General features: G+C 32.1%; 3 protein-coding genes across 4 annotated transcripts in view; 1 reads left to right on the top strand and 2 right to left on the bottom strand.

Moving 5' to 3' along the window:
• LOC132946130 (epoxide hydrolase 4-like) overlaps nt 1–4,432 on the bottom strand; it is an 18,916-nt gene extending 14,484 nt beyond the window's left edge. The window contains exons 1-2 of one of the 2 annotated variants that reach the window (XM_061015969.1): nt 4,134–4,432; nt 3,619–4,055 (exon numbers count right to left, since the gene is read on the bottom strand). In XM_061015969.1, the coding sequence (XP_060871952.1) occupies nt 3,619–3,963 (345 nt within the window). In that variant the 5' untranslated portion in view covers nt 3,964–4,055; nt 4,134–4,432. Of the gene's footprint in view, nt 1–3,618 lie in introns of both variants that reach the window. The other variant, XM_061015968.1, reaches the window with a different exon arrangement.
• The window catches only part of LOC132946132 (uncharacterized), a 26,629-nt gene continuing 15,828 nt past the window's right edge, over nt 4,097–14,897 (bottom strand). Inside the window, exons 5-6 of the mRNA XM_061015972.1 lie at nt 4,306–4,640; nt 4,097–4,234 (exon numbers count right to left, since the gene is read on the bottom strand). Of these exons, the coding sequence (XP_060871955.1) occupies nt 4,158–4,234; nt 4,306–4,640 (412 nt within the window). The 3' untranslated portion in view covers nt 4,097–4,157. The remainder of the gene's footprint in view (nt 4,235–4,305; nt 4,641–14,897) is intronic.
• Nucleotides 9,058–14,897, top strand: part of LOC132946129 (DNA-binding protein RFX2-like) — a 14,605-nt gene continuing 8,765 nt past the window's right edge. Inside the window, 1 exon segment of the mRNA XM_061015967.1 lies at nt 9,058–9,340. Within this exon segment, the coding sequence (XP_060871950.1) occupies nt 9,253–9,340 (88 nt within the window). The 5' untranslated portion in view covers nt 9,058–9,252.

The raw sequence follows: 14,897 nt of genomic DNA, 5'->3' as shown, positions 1-14,897 counted from the left end.
CTTCACAGTTCACATTCGGTCATTCGGACCACAGTATATGGGTACGATATGTACCTACCTACCAACTGCTGAACTGCTGAACACATAAGGGACAATATTTCATCAGTACTAAATGTTATAAATAAATGTTATACCTATAAGTAGGAAATATCGAAGTAATATATAACACGCTGACACAATAATATAATATTATTATGATATTACACATAATATTATCAATAATCAATAGATACTTTGTAATCGTATTCTATAATACCACAAGCCTATTTATTTTAGTGGTAGTTAATGGGTTATGGGTAGCCGGTCTTGAGCGTACTGTAGTATCTGACAACCAATATCCGAGATCAAATAGTTTTATATATTTTTAGTCAATTTTGAAATACCTACCACTGCTCATCAAGTTCCTAAATTAATTTATAAAATATATTTTATAGCAATATAGTACCGAATAATACTTGGCTGTTATCTAACCAGTTAATTAAAATAACTTTGATTATTTTGACTACCTATTGTTAATATACTATATTTTAAAACATTTGTATAGTTTACTTTTTATTTAATTTATAATTTTTAAATTTTAATAATTGACATAATATAATATATTTACTACTTAGGTATATAACTTAAGTAGTATACATTAAATGTATTATTAAATTTTGTATGTTTACAGTCTTTTTTTTTTTCACCGCGGTAATTTCACAACGTTCAAGCGAGGATGTCCCCCTTGAACACAATGATTTTACCGTGACAAAAATCACGGGGAGATTTCACAGTCGTTGTCCACCTATTTGCCCCTCACACAAAAATATTTACTGTATAGCATTTTACAGGGAGATTTCACATTTTTTTGTCCACGAATTCTCCCCTCACACAAAATATTTACCGTGTACACACCAAATGTTTTTTTCCCAACAAACCTTATTATAATTTTGAATACCCTGAACTTGGAACCACTAAAAAAGTTGTATGGAATTTGAAAACTGCTTCAAAATTATAAAGACCACGATTTATGATAATCGGATTACAGAAAGGCAGCAAAAATTTGTTATCAAAAGATTGTAATCTAACAAACGTTAAAGTATTTTTGAACTCGATAGCTTACCCATACGATAATTTGAATTTAGATTTTTCAGATTTCTTTTAATAATTTCAGTTTTATAATTAGGTTTGTTGGGAAAAAAACATTTGGTGTGTACACGGTAAATATATTTGAGTAAGGGGCATAACCGATTTTGAGTGTGCAAACACCCTGTAATTTTAAAATACAGTAAATATTTTGTGTAAGGGGAGAATTCGTGGACAAAAAATGTGAAATCTCCCTGTAAAATGCTTTACGGTAAATATTTTTGTGTGAGGGGCAAATAGGTGAACAACGACTGTGAAATTTCCTCGTGATTTTTGTCACGGTAAAATCATTGTGTTCAAGCGGGATATCCTCACTTGAACGTTGTGAAATTACCGCGGCGAAAAAAAAAAGACTGTGAACATACAAATGTATATTACTAACTTATATTTACAATATAATAAAATATGCTTTATTTATAATGTATATAATAGAACAAAGTGTCCGTGTTTTGACCTTTTTTTGCTTGACCGTACAAAATGACCTAGAACCATCAGTATTATACTAATACTCATATTTCACATACATTTTTTTAGGATTTTATTTTAGATGTTAATAAATAATGGCTCCTCAACCATTCTCAGAAGCAAATAAAATTGAAAAAACAATCTAACAATCAAATTTTGTCCTAAACGCCTAAGGTAGATAAGCCTTAGATGGCTTCAGAAGAATAGCCCAAACACTCCAAACCAAATACCAGTTACCACTAGAAGACCAAAGTCTAATTCTGATAACATATTATCAATTATCGATTAGTCGCAGACAAAACCTACAAAATCCTAATGTAGAAATAGTTTTAAGAAAATTTCTTAACAATATTCCTGTAACGACTACCAGTTGTAAAAGGTTCAATAAGCTTAAAATCATTCAATTTCAAAATATTTTCAAATTACTCGAGATCAAATATTGGACAAAAGAAGTTAACGAGCATTCAAATTTATTATATCCTACAACGAACGTGAATTGTCAACAACTTTTTATATAATGAAATTATTGCCACACTTAAAGCGAGAAAAAAAACTTTCAAAGTAGGTACGTACCTACACCTATACAATTTTATATTTATATTACCTTAAATTATTGTTATAAGTATATATTGAACTTAGAAATATTGCGAGTAACATATAGGAGTAGATAAAAAGTTGAAAGTCGACGATAAAAAACCGAGGTATTAAGAAATGTTTACAATTACTTAGGCACCCTATCAATAAATCGCTTGATCTAAAAATAACCGTTTTTGAATAAGTAGAGGGTAGCAGGGTAGTAGGTAGTAGGGCGCAGATTTAAATACAGATTGCATTTTTTCTGAATGTCCCAATGCATTGCTTTCCAAGCATGAAATTTGTTCCATAAATCAAAGAACTTAAAAATGAAAATTTTTTTTTTATATAATTTATTTTACTTTGTAGTATTATTTGTATCACGTACGTGTTTATACCTTTATACCAGACAAAGTGACGGCGGCTGCACAACGGTTTGGCAAACGAAGTTGTTGACAATATTTAGATAATATTACATGCAGATATTTACCGCAGTGCAACATGTATACTGACATACTGTATATAATATAGTAAGGTGGTTTTATTTATGACTTGCATCAATCGCAATACCAAAAAATTATTAAATTCTAATTACGTAAATTTAAATGATACGAATAAATTTTTTAATTCGTATTTTTAAAAGGCATTTTTCTTGTTTTTTTCGGAAATTAAAATTCACGTTATAGTTATGACCAGGACTCGGGACTATAGCATTTGCTTATTCTTATGGTTTGACATAAAAACTAGCAGAGTGCAATAGAAGTGTATGTCATGTTTCAATTATGAAATTTGAAAATGCTTTATTTGTTTTTTCAACAATTTTTTAAAAAAGATTGTTTATTTTCGGTTTTTTTGTTTATTTTTGCTGTTTTGCATATCTCTGCTTAATTATGATTTATTATAACACGTACCACAAACAAAAACCTAGAAAATGTTGATAATTTTATTTTTTATTGTCCATGGTAAAGCTAGAACTAAACATAATTGTTCTCCTATTTATCATACTTCCTATAGTAATGAACACCGGGACTTGTATTGGCTCGCTTATCTAGTATCTACTATCCGGCCAAATTAATACATTTTTTTGTATTCTTAAACAATTTTAAAATTATTTTCAGAAAATCTGTAAAGAAGTTTAAATGTTTTAAAAAAATCAAAAAGACTAAAAGTTCTTGATTTTTTTAAAGGTGAAATTTTGTTTATATTTTTAAGTATAACAATTATAAAAAAAAACTTGTGTTGATAGTTTTTGTCGTGCTTTTTTTTTTGCTTATTTCAATATTTTTTAGTTTTATTTGATTGCTTATAATGAAATATTTAATAGTACTTTTTTCAGCGATTATTTTGATGATTATAAGAGCTAAAAGTCCCGAACCCTGGTTATGACTTATGAGTTAGAGGACATAAGTATATTAGTTAGGTATAATATTATATGATATTGCAGTAACATGGAACCTTGACTTTGACGTACGAGTGGGTACCGTAAACCGTGGTGGACAGACAGGGCGGCGGAAGGTCCCTGGGCGCCCGGCGGGCGGCCTTGTTGCCACCGGCAGTGGCGACGGTGCTAGCAGTGGCGACTGTGTCATCGTCAACGGCCCTGGCGCCGGACACTCTGTCGTCGCCGTCGACGTCGTCCCTGTGGCCACCGCCGTTCGACCAGAGCGGGGTAACAGCCCGGACGGCCGCGTTCTTGACGACGATCCACGAGCCCCAGACCACGGAAAAAGCCAACATTTTTATCGACTCTGCCGCCGATATGGACACCACGTTGTCTCGGCCTCCGACCAGCACGGCCATCGCGGTGGACTCGAGCTAGATGTGGTCGGCCGAGGTTATAATTTTACGATGACGTGTGGTTAGCAGAGTTCGAAGGTGAGCACCGATAATACCTACGGAACGAAATGGCACGGCGTTCTCATAGAATACGCCGAGACGGTATAAAATTACTAAAAACTAAAACCAAATACCGATAATTGTAAACAATTATAATATTATATGTTATGTACACGAGATAATGTCTGCGACGAAAAACGCGTTTTTATTACACGGCACACTCCGACACTCGAAACTATTTAATAAACAAAAGAATACATTATTAATAACTATGTGTATGACGATATTATTTTGTTATTATCCTACCGTAGTACGGCGCCACAGCGACCACGCGCACAGGTAATTTATACTTGTCGGGAAAAATTATACAAACGATCGCATGAGTGGCGTGACGGTAACTGGCGCAGTGAACAGTGATCGGTGTGGACGGCGACGAGCCAGACGGTGTGGAGTGATGCCGCGGACAACCGGACAGCAAGGTAAGCCATCGCTGGTTCAGGCGGTTCAGCACTTTTGGTCTCGGGCACGCCGCGTATGTGCGAGTGCGAGTGCGAGATAACGGCTGAGAGTGTGAGGCGGGTGGACTTTGACTTTCGTGAGACGGCGTACGATTACAATAATGTAATATATACGTAACCTGCCTATAATATATTAATATATCATCATATCATATTATTATATTGATTGTTATTACTGTTATTATTGTGTTTTTAATTAACAATATTACGAAAACTGATTTGAATAATAATATTTCACAACGAAATATATAATATTATATCATCATAATAGTATTATAATAATATGTAACCAATGGCAACCCTAAAAATAAACAAAAAGCAATATTTCTTTTTCGTGAACCGATACCTACTTTTAATAATGCGTGTGCTGTTCTTCATCTATCTATTGGGGTTAAAAAAATACGCTATCAAGTATAAACACCCTCCAGGTCTCGAGGAATCTATTATTGATATAACTTTAAATTTTAAGATATAATTTGTTTATTTGAGGCCTCATCTTCCGACTGCCCGAGGCCCAGAGTAACCAATGGTAACCATTTATATATACAATAAAAAAATACTAATTTCAACTAAATTTACTGTTACAATTAAAATCTGTAAACTGTAACCTATGGCAACCATTTACAAACGAAATACAATTTTCTATATCCATCTTGAATCTCTAAACCCATGTGGTGAGATTGTGAGAACTGAGGGCACCTCAGTAAAATGCGAATTTTTGAAAATAAAGATACTTATATTAGATGCTATAATTAAGATGCTTTAATAACAGCTCAAAAATATTAAAGATACATACCTAGGCACGATTATTTTTTATATGCATTTAAAGTTCAAATTTTGACAAAATTCATCGAAAGCATGAAAATTGGAGAAGTCATTTCGAGGTAAAAATGCATAAAAATTTTTTATTTATATGTAAAATGTAAGCTTTGACAATTTAATACAAGATTCCCCTTAAGTTATTCTACGTTTAAAAAAAAAGTTTACCGGAAAAATAAATTTTTTACGAGTATTTGAAGTTAGACAGTGGATACTTACTTATGTAAATTAACAAATTCTCACACAACGATTTTCTTATTTTGTTGCAGTTATTCAATAGCTATAATAACAGTAAGTACTTGAAATTTAGATCAAATGTTTATTCATTAATATTTTCTATACATGATAAAATTTTCAAAATATTTTGACTCGTTGTGAGTTATTTATAGAAATTTTCAATTTTTTATTTTTATTTTTTTATTTTATAAATGTTAATAAAATTGTATTTGTTTGGTCAAAAAGCTTGAAATTTTAATACATGGTTTCTTATAAGTAGTTATAATAGCAATTTAAAAATATTAAAGACTCATATACATGATTTTTTATAAGTATTTTAAGTTTGATGACAATTATTAAAATCTCGAAAATGTTCAAATTGTTTTGTAGTTAAAAAATGATAAAATATTCAATTTTTATAGATAAAGATTGAAAATTCAAAACAAGGATTCTCATAAATAGTTTGTGCTGTAACAAACAAATCTAAAAAGTATATATAAACAGTTAGTTTTTAACACATTTTAAGTTCAGATTTTTTTTCCTTTGTTTAACCGACTGCAAAGGGGCTCAAAATTGCTCGAACAATATACTACTCCTCTGCTGCCATCGTTTATTGGTGGATACAATTTAAGATACACACAAATTATAGCATACAATTAATATAGGTACATAAAACGATATAATAGCATCTGGCGATTGCAGAATTTACTGCGTCACCTTACAATGTACAAAATATATATCAGTCTTGTTTGTTGATCCTATTTGCGGCCCGGTGTCACACGCACCCGCCGGCCTTTGTTCTCTACTGCTGCTTGACTTGGGACGAAATTACTAATTAAAACTAAGAATAACGATTTTAGTTATTTTGTTGTAATTTAAAAATAATATTCGTAGGTACCTATATATGAAACTTTTATATAGTATATTATTATATTTTATACACACAAATACACAATGACATTTTCAAATGTAATTATTTTGGAAATAATGAAGTTATCCTACTTTTGTACAATTAATGCTAATAGTAAATCAAATTACCTTAATCAAAATAATATTATCAAATATAGGTATAGGTACCTACTTAGTATTATTATAGGCTAACAGACGACGGACCGTCGTATTTTCGCTCAGAATCGTTTTTCGTATACAATAATTTTATATCATTATTGAATTAAAATTTAAGAGGACGTGATACCCGCATGTGTTGTCTCCGTCTTACAACTTACAAGTGCGTAACATACCAAATTGAGAGCAGAACACGTGCTCCGTTAGCTTAAAAATTAGACCGAATTGACCTCTTATAAAATCTAGAGGTAAGATTATTAGGTATCTAGGCAACCTCATGGTTTTTTTTATTATATTTTAATTTTAACGCGAGTTATGAATATTTTAAAGTTATAAATTGTTTGAACATCTTAAAATACACATCACTCACTTTAAAATTAAAATATATTAAAAAGTCCATGATGTTGTCTCGATAATAATCTTAACTTTAGATTTTATAAGAGGTCAATTCACTCTAATTTTTTTATTAACTGATCTACACATGTTCTGCTGTGCGTAAAATTTGCTATTTTACGTACTTGTAAGACGGAGACAACACATGCGGGTATCACGTCCTCTTAACACAATATCCATTTCATTGACTCTCTAGACACCTAAAGTACCTACAGGAAACTAGGAGAGCGTGACCCATTTATACCCGTTTTTTTAATTTGTAAATTAACAACTTATGAGGAAGTACCTTGTATTACATTTCCAAGCACTTTTACTATTTTTTTTATTGACATTTAAAGAAAAAAATAAAGATGATCTAATCTCTTGATAACCTTATATTTACCTATAATATATGCAGTGTAGGTATATTAAAATGTTAACAAATATTCGTGTACTATTTTTTAGTTTTTCGGGTAATTATTTTTAAAACTACTGAGAATTTTCAATTTAGATTTCCCAACAGTACAATAAACTATACCTATCCAATTTTTGCCTTTCGGTACTGGTTTCCCGAGCGTGTGAAAACATATAGTCCCGCCACTCAAATTTGTTATTTCGCTACCATCCATAATAATAAAAATATCGAAAAACGATATGAAAAATAAAAAATAATTACAAATATATATATAACTATATGTATAAGCGATAGTAGGTCGGGCACTTGTCTTGGCACAAATATTTTAAATTAATTTTAATAATATATGAAATAATAATATAAATCGGTAAATCGAATAAGGACGAACAAAAACGAACAAAAACGTATACTCGACTGACGGGGGACGGTGGTTATTATTGAACCGTTTGATATTGGATCGGTTTAATTATTGATTTTTAAATAACCCATATTATATGATAAATACCTATGGTACTTTTAATAATGGTACATTTTTCCGAGAATAGTTGAATTATTAATGCGATATAGATATTATTATTATGGATGGCGGCGATATAATAATTCTTAGTGGCGCGGGGCTATACAGTTTTCACACGCCAGTGCGGGGATTTCACAAGGCTACAACTAGCCAGTACCCAATTTTCTATAAGAAACATCGACCAAAGTTGATAATCAGAGCAATTTTTTTTCTAAAAAAAAGTGTTATTGGACACAAATATAGAAACACACATTGTTGTAAAATCAATACAATATGCGAGTGCACGCACTCATAATCGTTTCGCTCAGAATCTAAAAATGTAACGCGGGTCCTTGATTTGTCCAGCAGGGTTTGCCAATAATCCTTGTATTGCTACCGACCGAGTGGTATATATTATGATGTATTTAGTATTATGTATAATATATTATACCACCATCCACCGGATAACGGTAAAACACGATGTTATTATACTTATAATAATACCGGACGTCGTCACGCCATCGTGGGTGCAGCATCTGCTATATATAGCTGGTACGTCGGTATTTCTTAAAAGGCGCCAAACACGAGAAAGGAACAGACGGACGGACGGTTTTTGAACATCGTTGACAAGACTGCACTATGGGCCACAGGGCACAGTGAGAACCTTTCAACCGTGATGTAAATAATATTATATACATCGTGGCATCGTGCTTTCAACCTTATAGATCGTATATTATCCAGCGCGACGGTAGTTAGTAAGTGGCGCAAAGCTAAGTTAAAAAAAAATCGAATATAGCCGCTAACGTATATTAACAGGAACTAGAATTGTACAATTGAAAAACCATGCTGGTTTGAGCTAATCCATCGGCCCGCTCTACAGGGCAAACGGCTGAACTTATGGGGTATATATCAATCGATCAGAAATATATTGTGCCGATGGGAACGGGGGACTCGCAAACCGATTGGTTGGATGGATTAATAGTTAAAACCAAAAATGTTCAAGTACTTTAAGGCCGATTTTTCGTATGTGACTACTTTCGTTGCTGTGGCGGCGACGACGACGTACGAAGAGTGACGACGACGCCGAACCCGCGGACGATTGCGACGGCGCGTCGGCACGGTCTCGCAGGGACAAATCATTTCGTGTGTCGTGACTTGCCCTCAACGGCTGTTAACTCTCGCTGCAATTTTAAAACTTTTGTTGAAATCCCAAGTTCGCTGTGTGCCTAAACCGCGTACGTAAGCGTGTAGTGCGTACTGATTATTACATTTGGCGTTTGCCGTTTCACCATTGTAATTATTATATAGGTACTATATAACTATTATAATATATAAAATAACTGTTTATAATAATGGCTTTAACTAATAAAAAGAATAGAAAAAAAAGGAAAATTAAGTATCATAAGGAGCGTTGTTGTTCAAAAGAAATGTATCAAACAGGTATGTTTAAAAAAAAAGTTGATAATAATAAGTCTATTGGTTAAATAAAAGACTACAAAAAAAAAGTCCAAGTATAAAAATAAGGCTCTAAAAGTTGTGATATAATTTTATAACTAAGTCTATATAGATATTATTTATGTTTAAATAGTCTGCTGAATAATTAAACTTAGCTTGGTGACTTAAGTTAAAAATGTAAAAATACTATAGCATACTTAGTTTACCTACCTAATAATGTAGTCTACTATGGTTGAAATAGGTAGAGTATTACCAAACAAGTGTTTTAAAGTCACCAAACGCTAAGTTCAATTTTGTATTACACTATTTTAACAAATGATATCTATATAGTTCGAAGACTTAGCTATAAAATGATATTGCAACTTTTATAGAGTCGTTTTTTTTATACTTGTCGATTTTTTTACACCGAGTTTCGAGGAGGGGTTTTGTTAGGATCCAGCGTGTCGGCAGTAACAAAAAGTTAGTAAAAAAAAGGAAATAAAAAAAAAGCGAGTAGCCACTAACGTATATTAACAGGGGCCAGAGTTGTACCATTGAAAACCGTGCTAATTTGTGCTAATCCATCGGCCCGCTCTACAGGGCAAACGGCTGAACATATAAGGTCATGTAAGATATAAATCGATCAGAAATATTGTGCAGATGGGAACAGGGGGAACTCGCAGGCGGTTTGATTGGATGGCTTAAAAGTTACAACCAAAAATGTTCAAGTACTTTTAAGTCTGATTTTTCATATACGACGAAAATATCGTAAAATATAATATTGTCCCCCCGATCCGCCGCTTATCCATCCCACTATACTCACGTTGCTGCGGCAACGTGTACAATTGAAGTATAATAATTATTTTAGTGGCATATTAATGCAAATAATACATTAAAATAAATGTAAAATATATAATCCAGCGGCGCAGAGCTAAGTAAAAATAAAGAGCTGGTGACGACGAGACGGCCAACTCGTATTTAACCTGTTTAATTTTACAAAAAATGGTCCGACCTCTCTGTAACCTAAAGTTTAAACTAATGAACTGATTGACTTGAAATTTACACGGGTTGATCTGCAGTATGCTATGTAGATGATACTTTTATAAATTATAAACTTCAAATTGATCGGAGGATTACAGCTTGAGGAATATGCAAAATTACTAGCAAAATTATTAGCATAGTTATTAATCGAAACGCTATTTTTTTCAACAGTGTATAATATTATGTTTTTCCCTACGAGTTGCCGCGTTTGTACTGGCTGCCCATAGCAACCTCGAATATACATAATTTCCACCACACGTCGGTTGCCATCGCTATTTGAACAGTGCACTGGTAGTCGTCGTCGCCACAGTAAAGTGACATTAAACTCTATGTATGAAACTATTTCAGAGCAAGTTATGATCGATGGCGTTAGGTTTCAGACTTATTGCCTCATACACAAACATCACACATATATAGTTAATACAAATAAATAAATATTTTTACAAAACAACTACTGACTTGGTCAGACCCAACTATACTGCAATGATCAATGACCTAATTATAAATGCACTAGCTGACCAACTTCGTTGCTTATAAAAATTACAACTTTTAAAAAAATTGTGATTGTTCAACTCATGCATACTTGCACCCCATCTACCCCGATTTAACCTGCAATAGCAACCATTAATAAACAAAAATGTTCACTGTAAATCTCAAAATCCCCGTTTGAGCTGCACCTCCCCGGGCTGGACCTACCAATTGTAAATCTAAATCATCCTCCCGAACCACTCAAACACGCACAAGAAATTTCATCAAAATCGGTCCAGCCGTTTAAAGGAATGCATAAAGGGCACACACACAGCCTGCAGACAAACATTCATTTTTATATTTATAGATTACCTAACAACCCAGACATTAAATATTGAAGAACAAATTTATGAATTGCACTTAGTGATTTGCCACCACGGTAGTTCAATGATGTCAGCTCATTATACAAAAATCATTCGTCAAAGTATTAAATGGGTTAGATGCAATGATACAAAAACGTATTATGAACGCGATGGCCTCGTGGAGCTAAACTGCTAAAGATGTTCACATTATCGTTTTCCAGCAACATTCATAGCTATATATGCCTATAATATATCATATTATTATCACTCAATCCATAAAACAACAAAAATATTTTGTCCCCGCGGTTTTTCACAAAAAAAAACATAGATTAACTATATCCAAAATTGTAATAAAAAAATTAATGATATCCCAACAAAAACAATACGTAAACTACGAGTAAAAACCTAGCTAAGAAAAAAAAAACTCAAGTTAGAAAAGTTGTAATATCAAAAAGGGGCTAAGTAATTTCTGAAATTCATTACCTAGGATAGAAATTATTTATAATTGTTAGTATTTGATGAAGTGCGAATAGAGCAATAATTAAATAATTTAACTTAGCTTTTGGCGGCTACTAATATTTACGACTTAAACTAAACATATAATGCTGACATAAATATTTACATCACCATATTATAATTGTATAATACCACCATAATAGCACTATTTGAGTATATAATTTAGGTAGCCGTCAAACTTAGCCCCATTTTGATATCACAACTTTTCTAACTTGAGTTTATTTTTTTCTTAGCAAAATTTTTACACGTAGTTGACGGAGTGTTTTTGTTAGGATATTATTACCCGTCCCGTGATTACTTATCATCTAAATGACTAAATTCGAAGGGGTGGACTTGTCCGATTGGTTTTTAGCGATTTACATTTTACACATTAGGTTTTGATTAGGTATCGAATATCGTTCCGTTTGTAGAATCCCTTTCGATGCTAACTGACGTTTCATTAATCCTTATTGGCGTTACTCTCTCGTCTCTCATTAATTTCGTCACATGCACCATCGTCGACGCACGACCTTAAGCCCCAAGGGCTTAGCCCCCCCCCCACAAATATCCCTTATTGATTTAGATAAAAGCCCCCTATGGGTTATTTTAAATACATAGTTTTGTTAGCCCCCCCCCCAGAATTTTAACCATAGTTGCGCCTTTGCGCACGACGATACTTAATTACGTAAATACGTGTTCAGCGATCTCCGTTACAGACGTAAGTCAATGATTTTGGGTTTGCATCGTCCTGCATTCAAGCCAAATACCTACAGGCTACAATATATAGGTAAGTACCAACGGAAAACTTACAGTTGTACACTTCAACACTTGTACAATGCGTTACATACAGCCAGCGCCTGAAGCACACACGCGCACTGCACTCGACCGAGCTTACGCACCTACAAGATCAGAGTTTCTCAAACTTTGGTACGTGTAGGTATCACTATTGGTAAGCAGAAAGCTCGTAGGTACTCGAAGGTGATACGCTAAGAAAGTCTCTCTTTGTAAAAAAAATGGAATGGATCATTATTTACAATAAATATTGTTTGGTTTTTTTGATATTAATTATAACATAAAAAACAACTGTCAATATTTCATTTTATTTTTTTATGAATTAAATGTTTATATAGTAACATAATTTTGCTAATAAAATTAATTTCGATATAATATGTAAAATAACGTATTCGGTAATCCAATCGGTATTAATTTTTGATAATATGCAAAAAAAAAACGTTATTCGGCCAAGTGGTACATGAAAATTATTGTCAAACTGTGTATATAGATGGTACGGGGATATAAAAAGGTTGAGGACCGCTGCCTTAGGTCATAGTTACATTATAGTAACAGCAAACAGCATAGACGCATAGCATATTATTATACACATTATGAATTTATGATCTAACTGTTACGCACTCCCACGACAACGTCGGTGGCCGGTGCCGAGGTGGCGCGTCGGGCAGAGCGATCCGCGAAGACAACTTACTGACAAGACGCGGCTCCGGCGGCGGCGTGCCCTATTCCTATAATCTTGTTATCGATCGTTTATCGTTGCGCGCATGAAGACAGTGTCCTTCTTGGTTGCGCGCATAAATTTTGTTTTTGGCGGCAAACGTCAACAGCCAATGAAATGAGGCGAACAGGATACGATGGGCGAATATAAGATGATATTGATATCCAGTTCATTGATTAAGCATACAATATAATCAATGTTCACCGTTCGTCAGTTCGCTCATCGTCGACCGTTGCCATCGCACGTTGTCTATTGTTATTTTATCGTGGTTGCGAGTTTGTTGTGACCGAAACCGCTCCTAGCAACGGGTTGGAAGCCGTAGCCATAGTCACCATAAACGCCTTATTTCGTCAACACTCAACAATTCAGGGGAACGATTAACACGAACAAAAAAATGCATTTATGTTTGATTATTCCGTTGGACACACACGACACGTTTACGGCCAACAAAATGAAACGAAAATTATGGAAAATAATTTTTATTGTTTACAACTTAATATAAACATTAAACAAAATTATTATAACACACTAGGTAATTATAACTTAATTAATGTATACTGTATAGTCATTAATGCATTATATTTTTATATTAGTAATTACTTGAAATTATAAAATTTAGTTTTTAAATTATTATTATTTAACTTTAAAAACTTAATGTAAATGAGTGTCTTAGATTATTTTTTTATTCGGTGTTAATTGTTTTTTTATGGCACAACTTATTTTTGTTTTTAGAATAATATTCAAAACAAAAATGTTTACTTTTTAATATTAAAGTTAATGTTATAAATAAGTTGGTACAACTTTTTACACTTACCTATGTAAAAATGCATTTTTATTATAATTATAAATTGTTTTATTTTAATAATATTATTTGAAAATTAAAAAAAATATCATTTATACTTTTTACACAGATTAAATGTAATTATTATATTTAAAATATTTTGTATACAACTTTGTTTGTAATGTATTTTAAAAATTATAAAATGTAGTTTTATAAATGGTGTCAAAAACGCCAATAACCCTGGTGGTTGAGGTGTATTTATAAATATTAAATAATAACAAAAAAATCTAATTATTATTTTTTTATTGATAGGAATATGTTTTTTGACTGCGACCATAGAAGTCTATCTAATTTAAAAAAAATTATATAATCATATAATATGATGAACCCCTAAATAATGTATAATCATAATTCAAATTTTGATACACTTGATGTTATCTGTTGCTATGGTGACATAATTTGTTTTTATTATGAACATGTCAATAATATATAATTATAATTACGTACCTATAATTATTTCTTTGCAATATTCAAAAGTCATGTTCATGATCCAATATCCAGTGTCTTTCACAAGGAGCAAAATTCTTTATAAATTGTTGAGTGATCTATATTTTTATTCTGGTGTTGTAATAAAATATATTTTACCAGTTTTATAAAATTACAAATTTCTATTATTTTTATAAATTTTATATATTATAATTATAATTTATGCCTATACCTATTTATAAATAACTATTTATTTAAAGAATTTGTAAACAAAATTCGATTTTATCAATTCACATATAGTTATAATATCTATTGGTGGTTTTCAATTACATTATAATTATATAGGATATCCAAAATTATTTTAATGTTTAATAAATATTAATTTAATTACTTTTCATTATACCTATGTGTGTTGATTTT

Source organism: Metopolophium dirhodum, chromosome 6, assembly GCF_019925205.1.
Source record: "Metopolophium dirhodum isolate CAU chromosome 6, ASM1992520v1, whole genome shotgun sequence".
NCBI classification, from domain to species: Eukaryota; Metazoa; Arthropoda; class Insecta; order Hemiptera; family Aphididae; genus Metopolophium; species Metopolophium dirhodum.
This window is presented reverse-complemented; position numbering and strand designations above follow the sequence as displayed.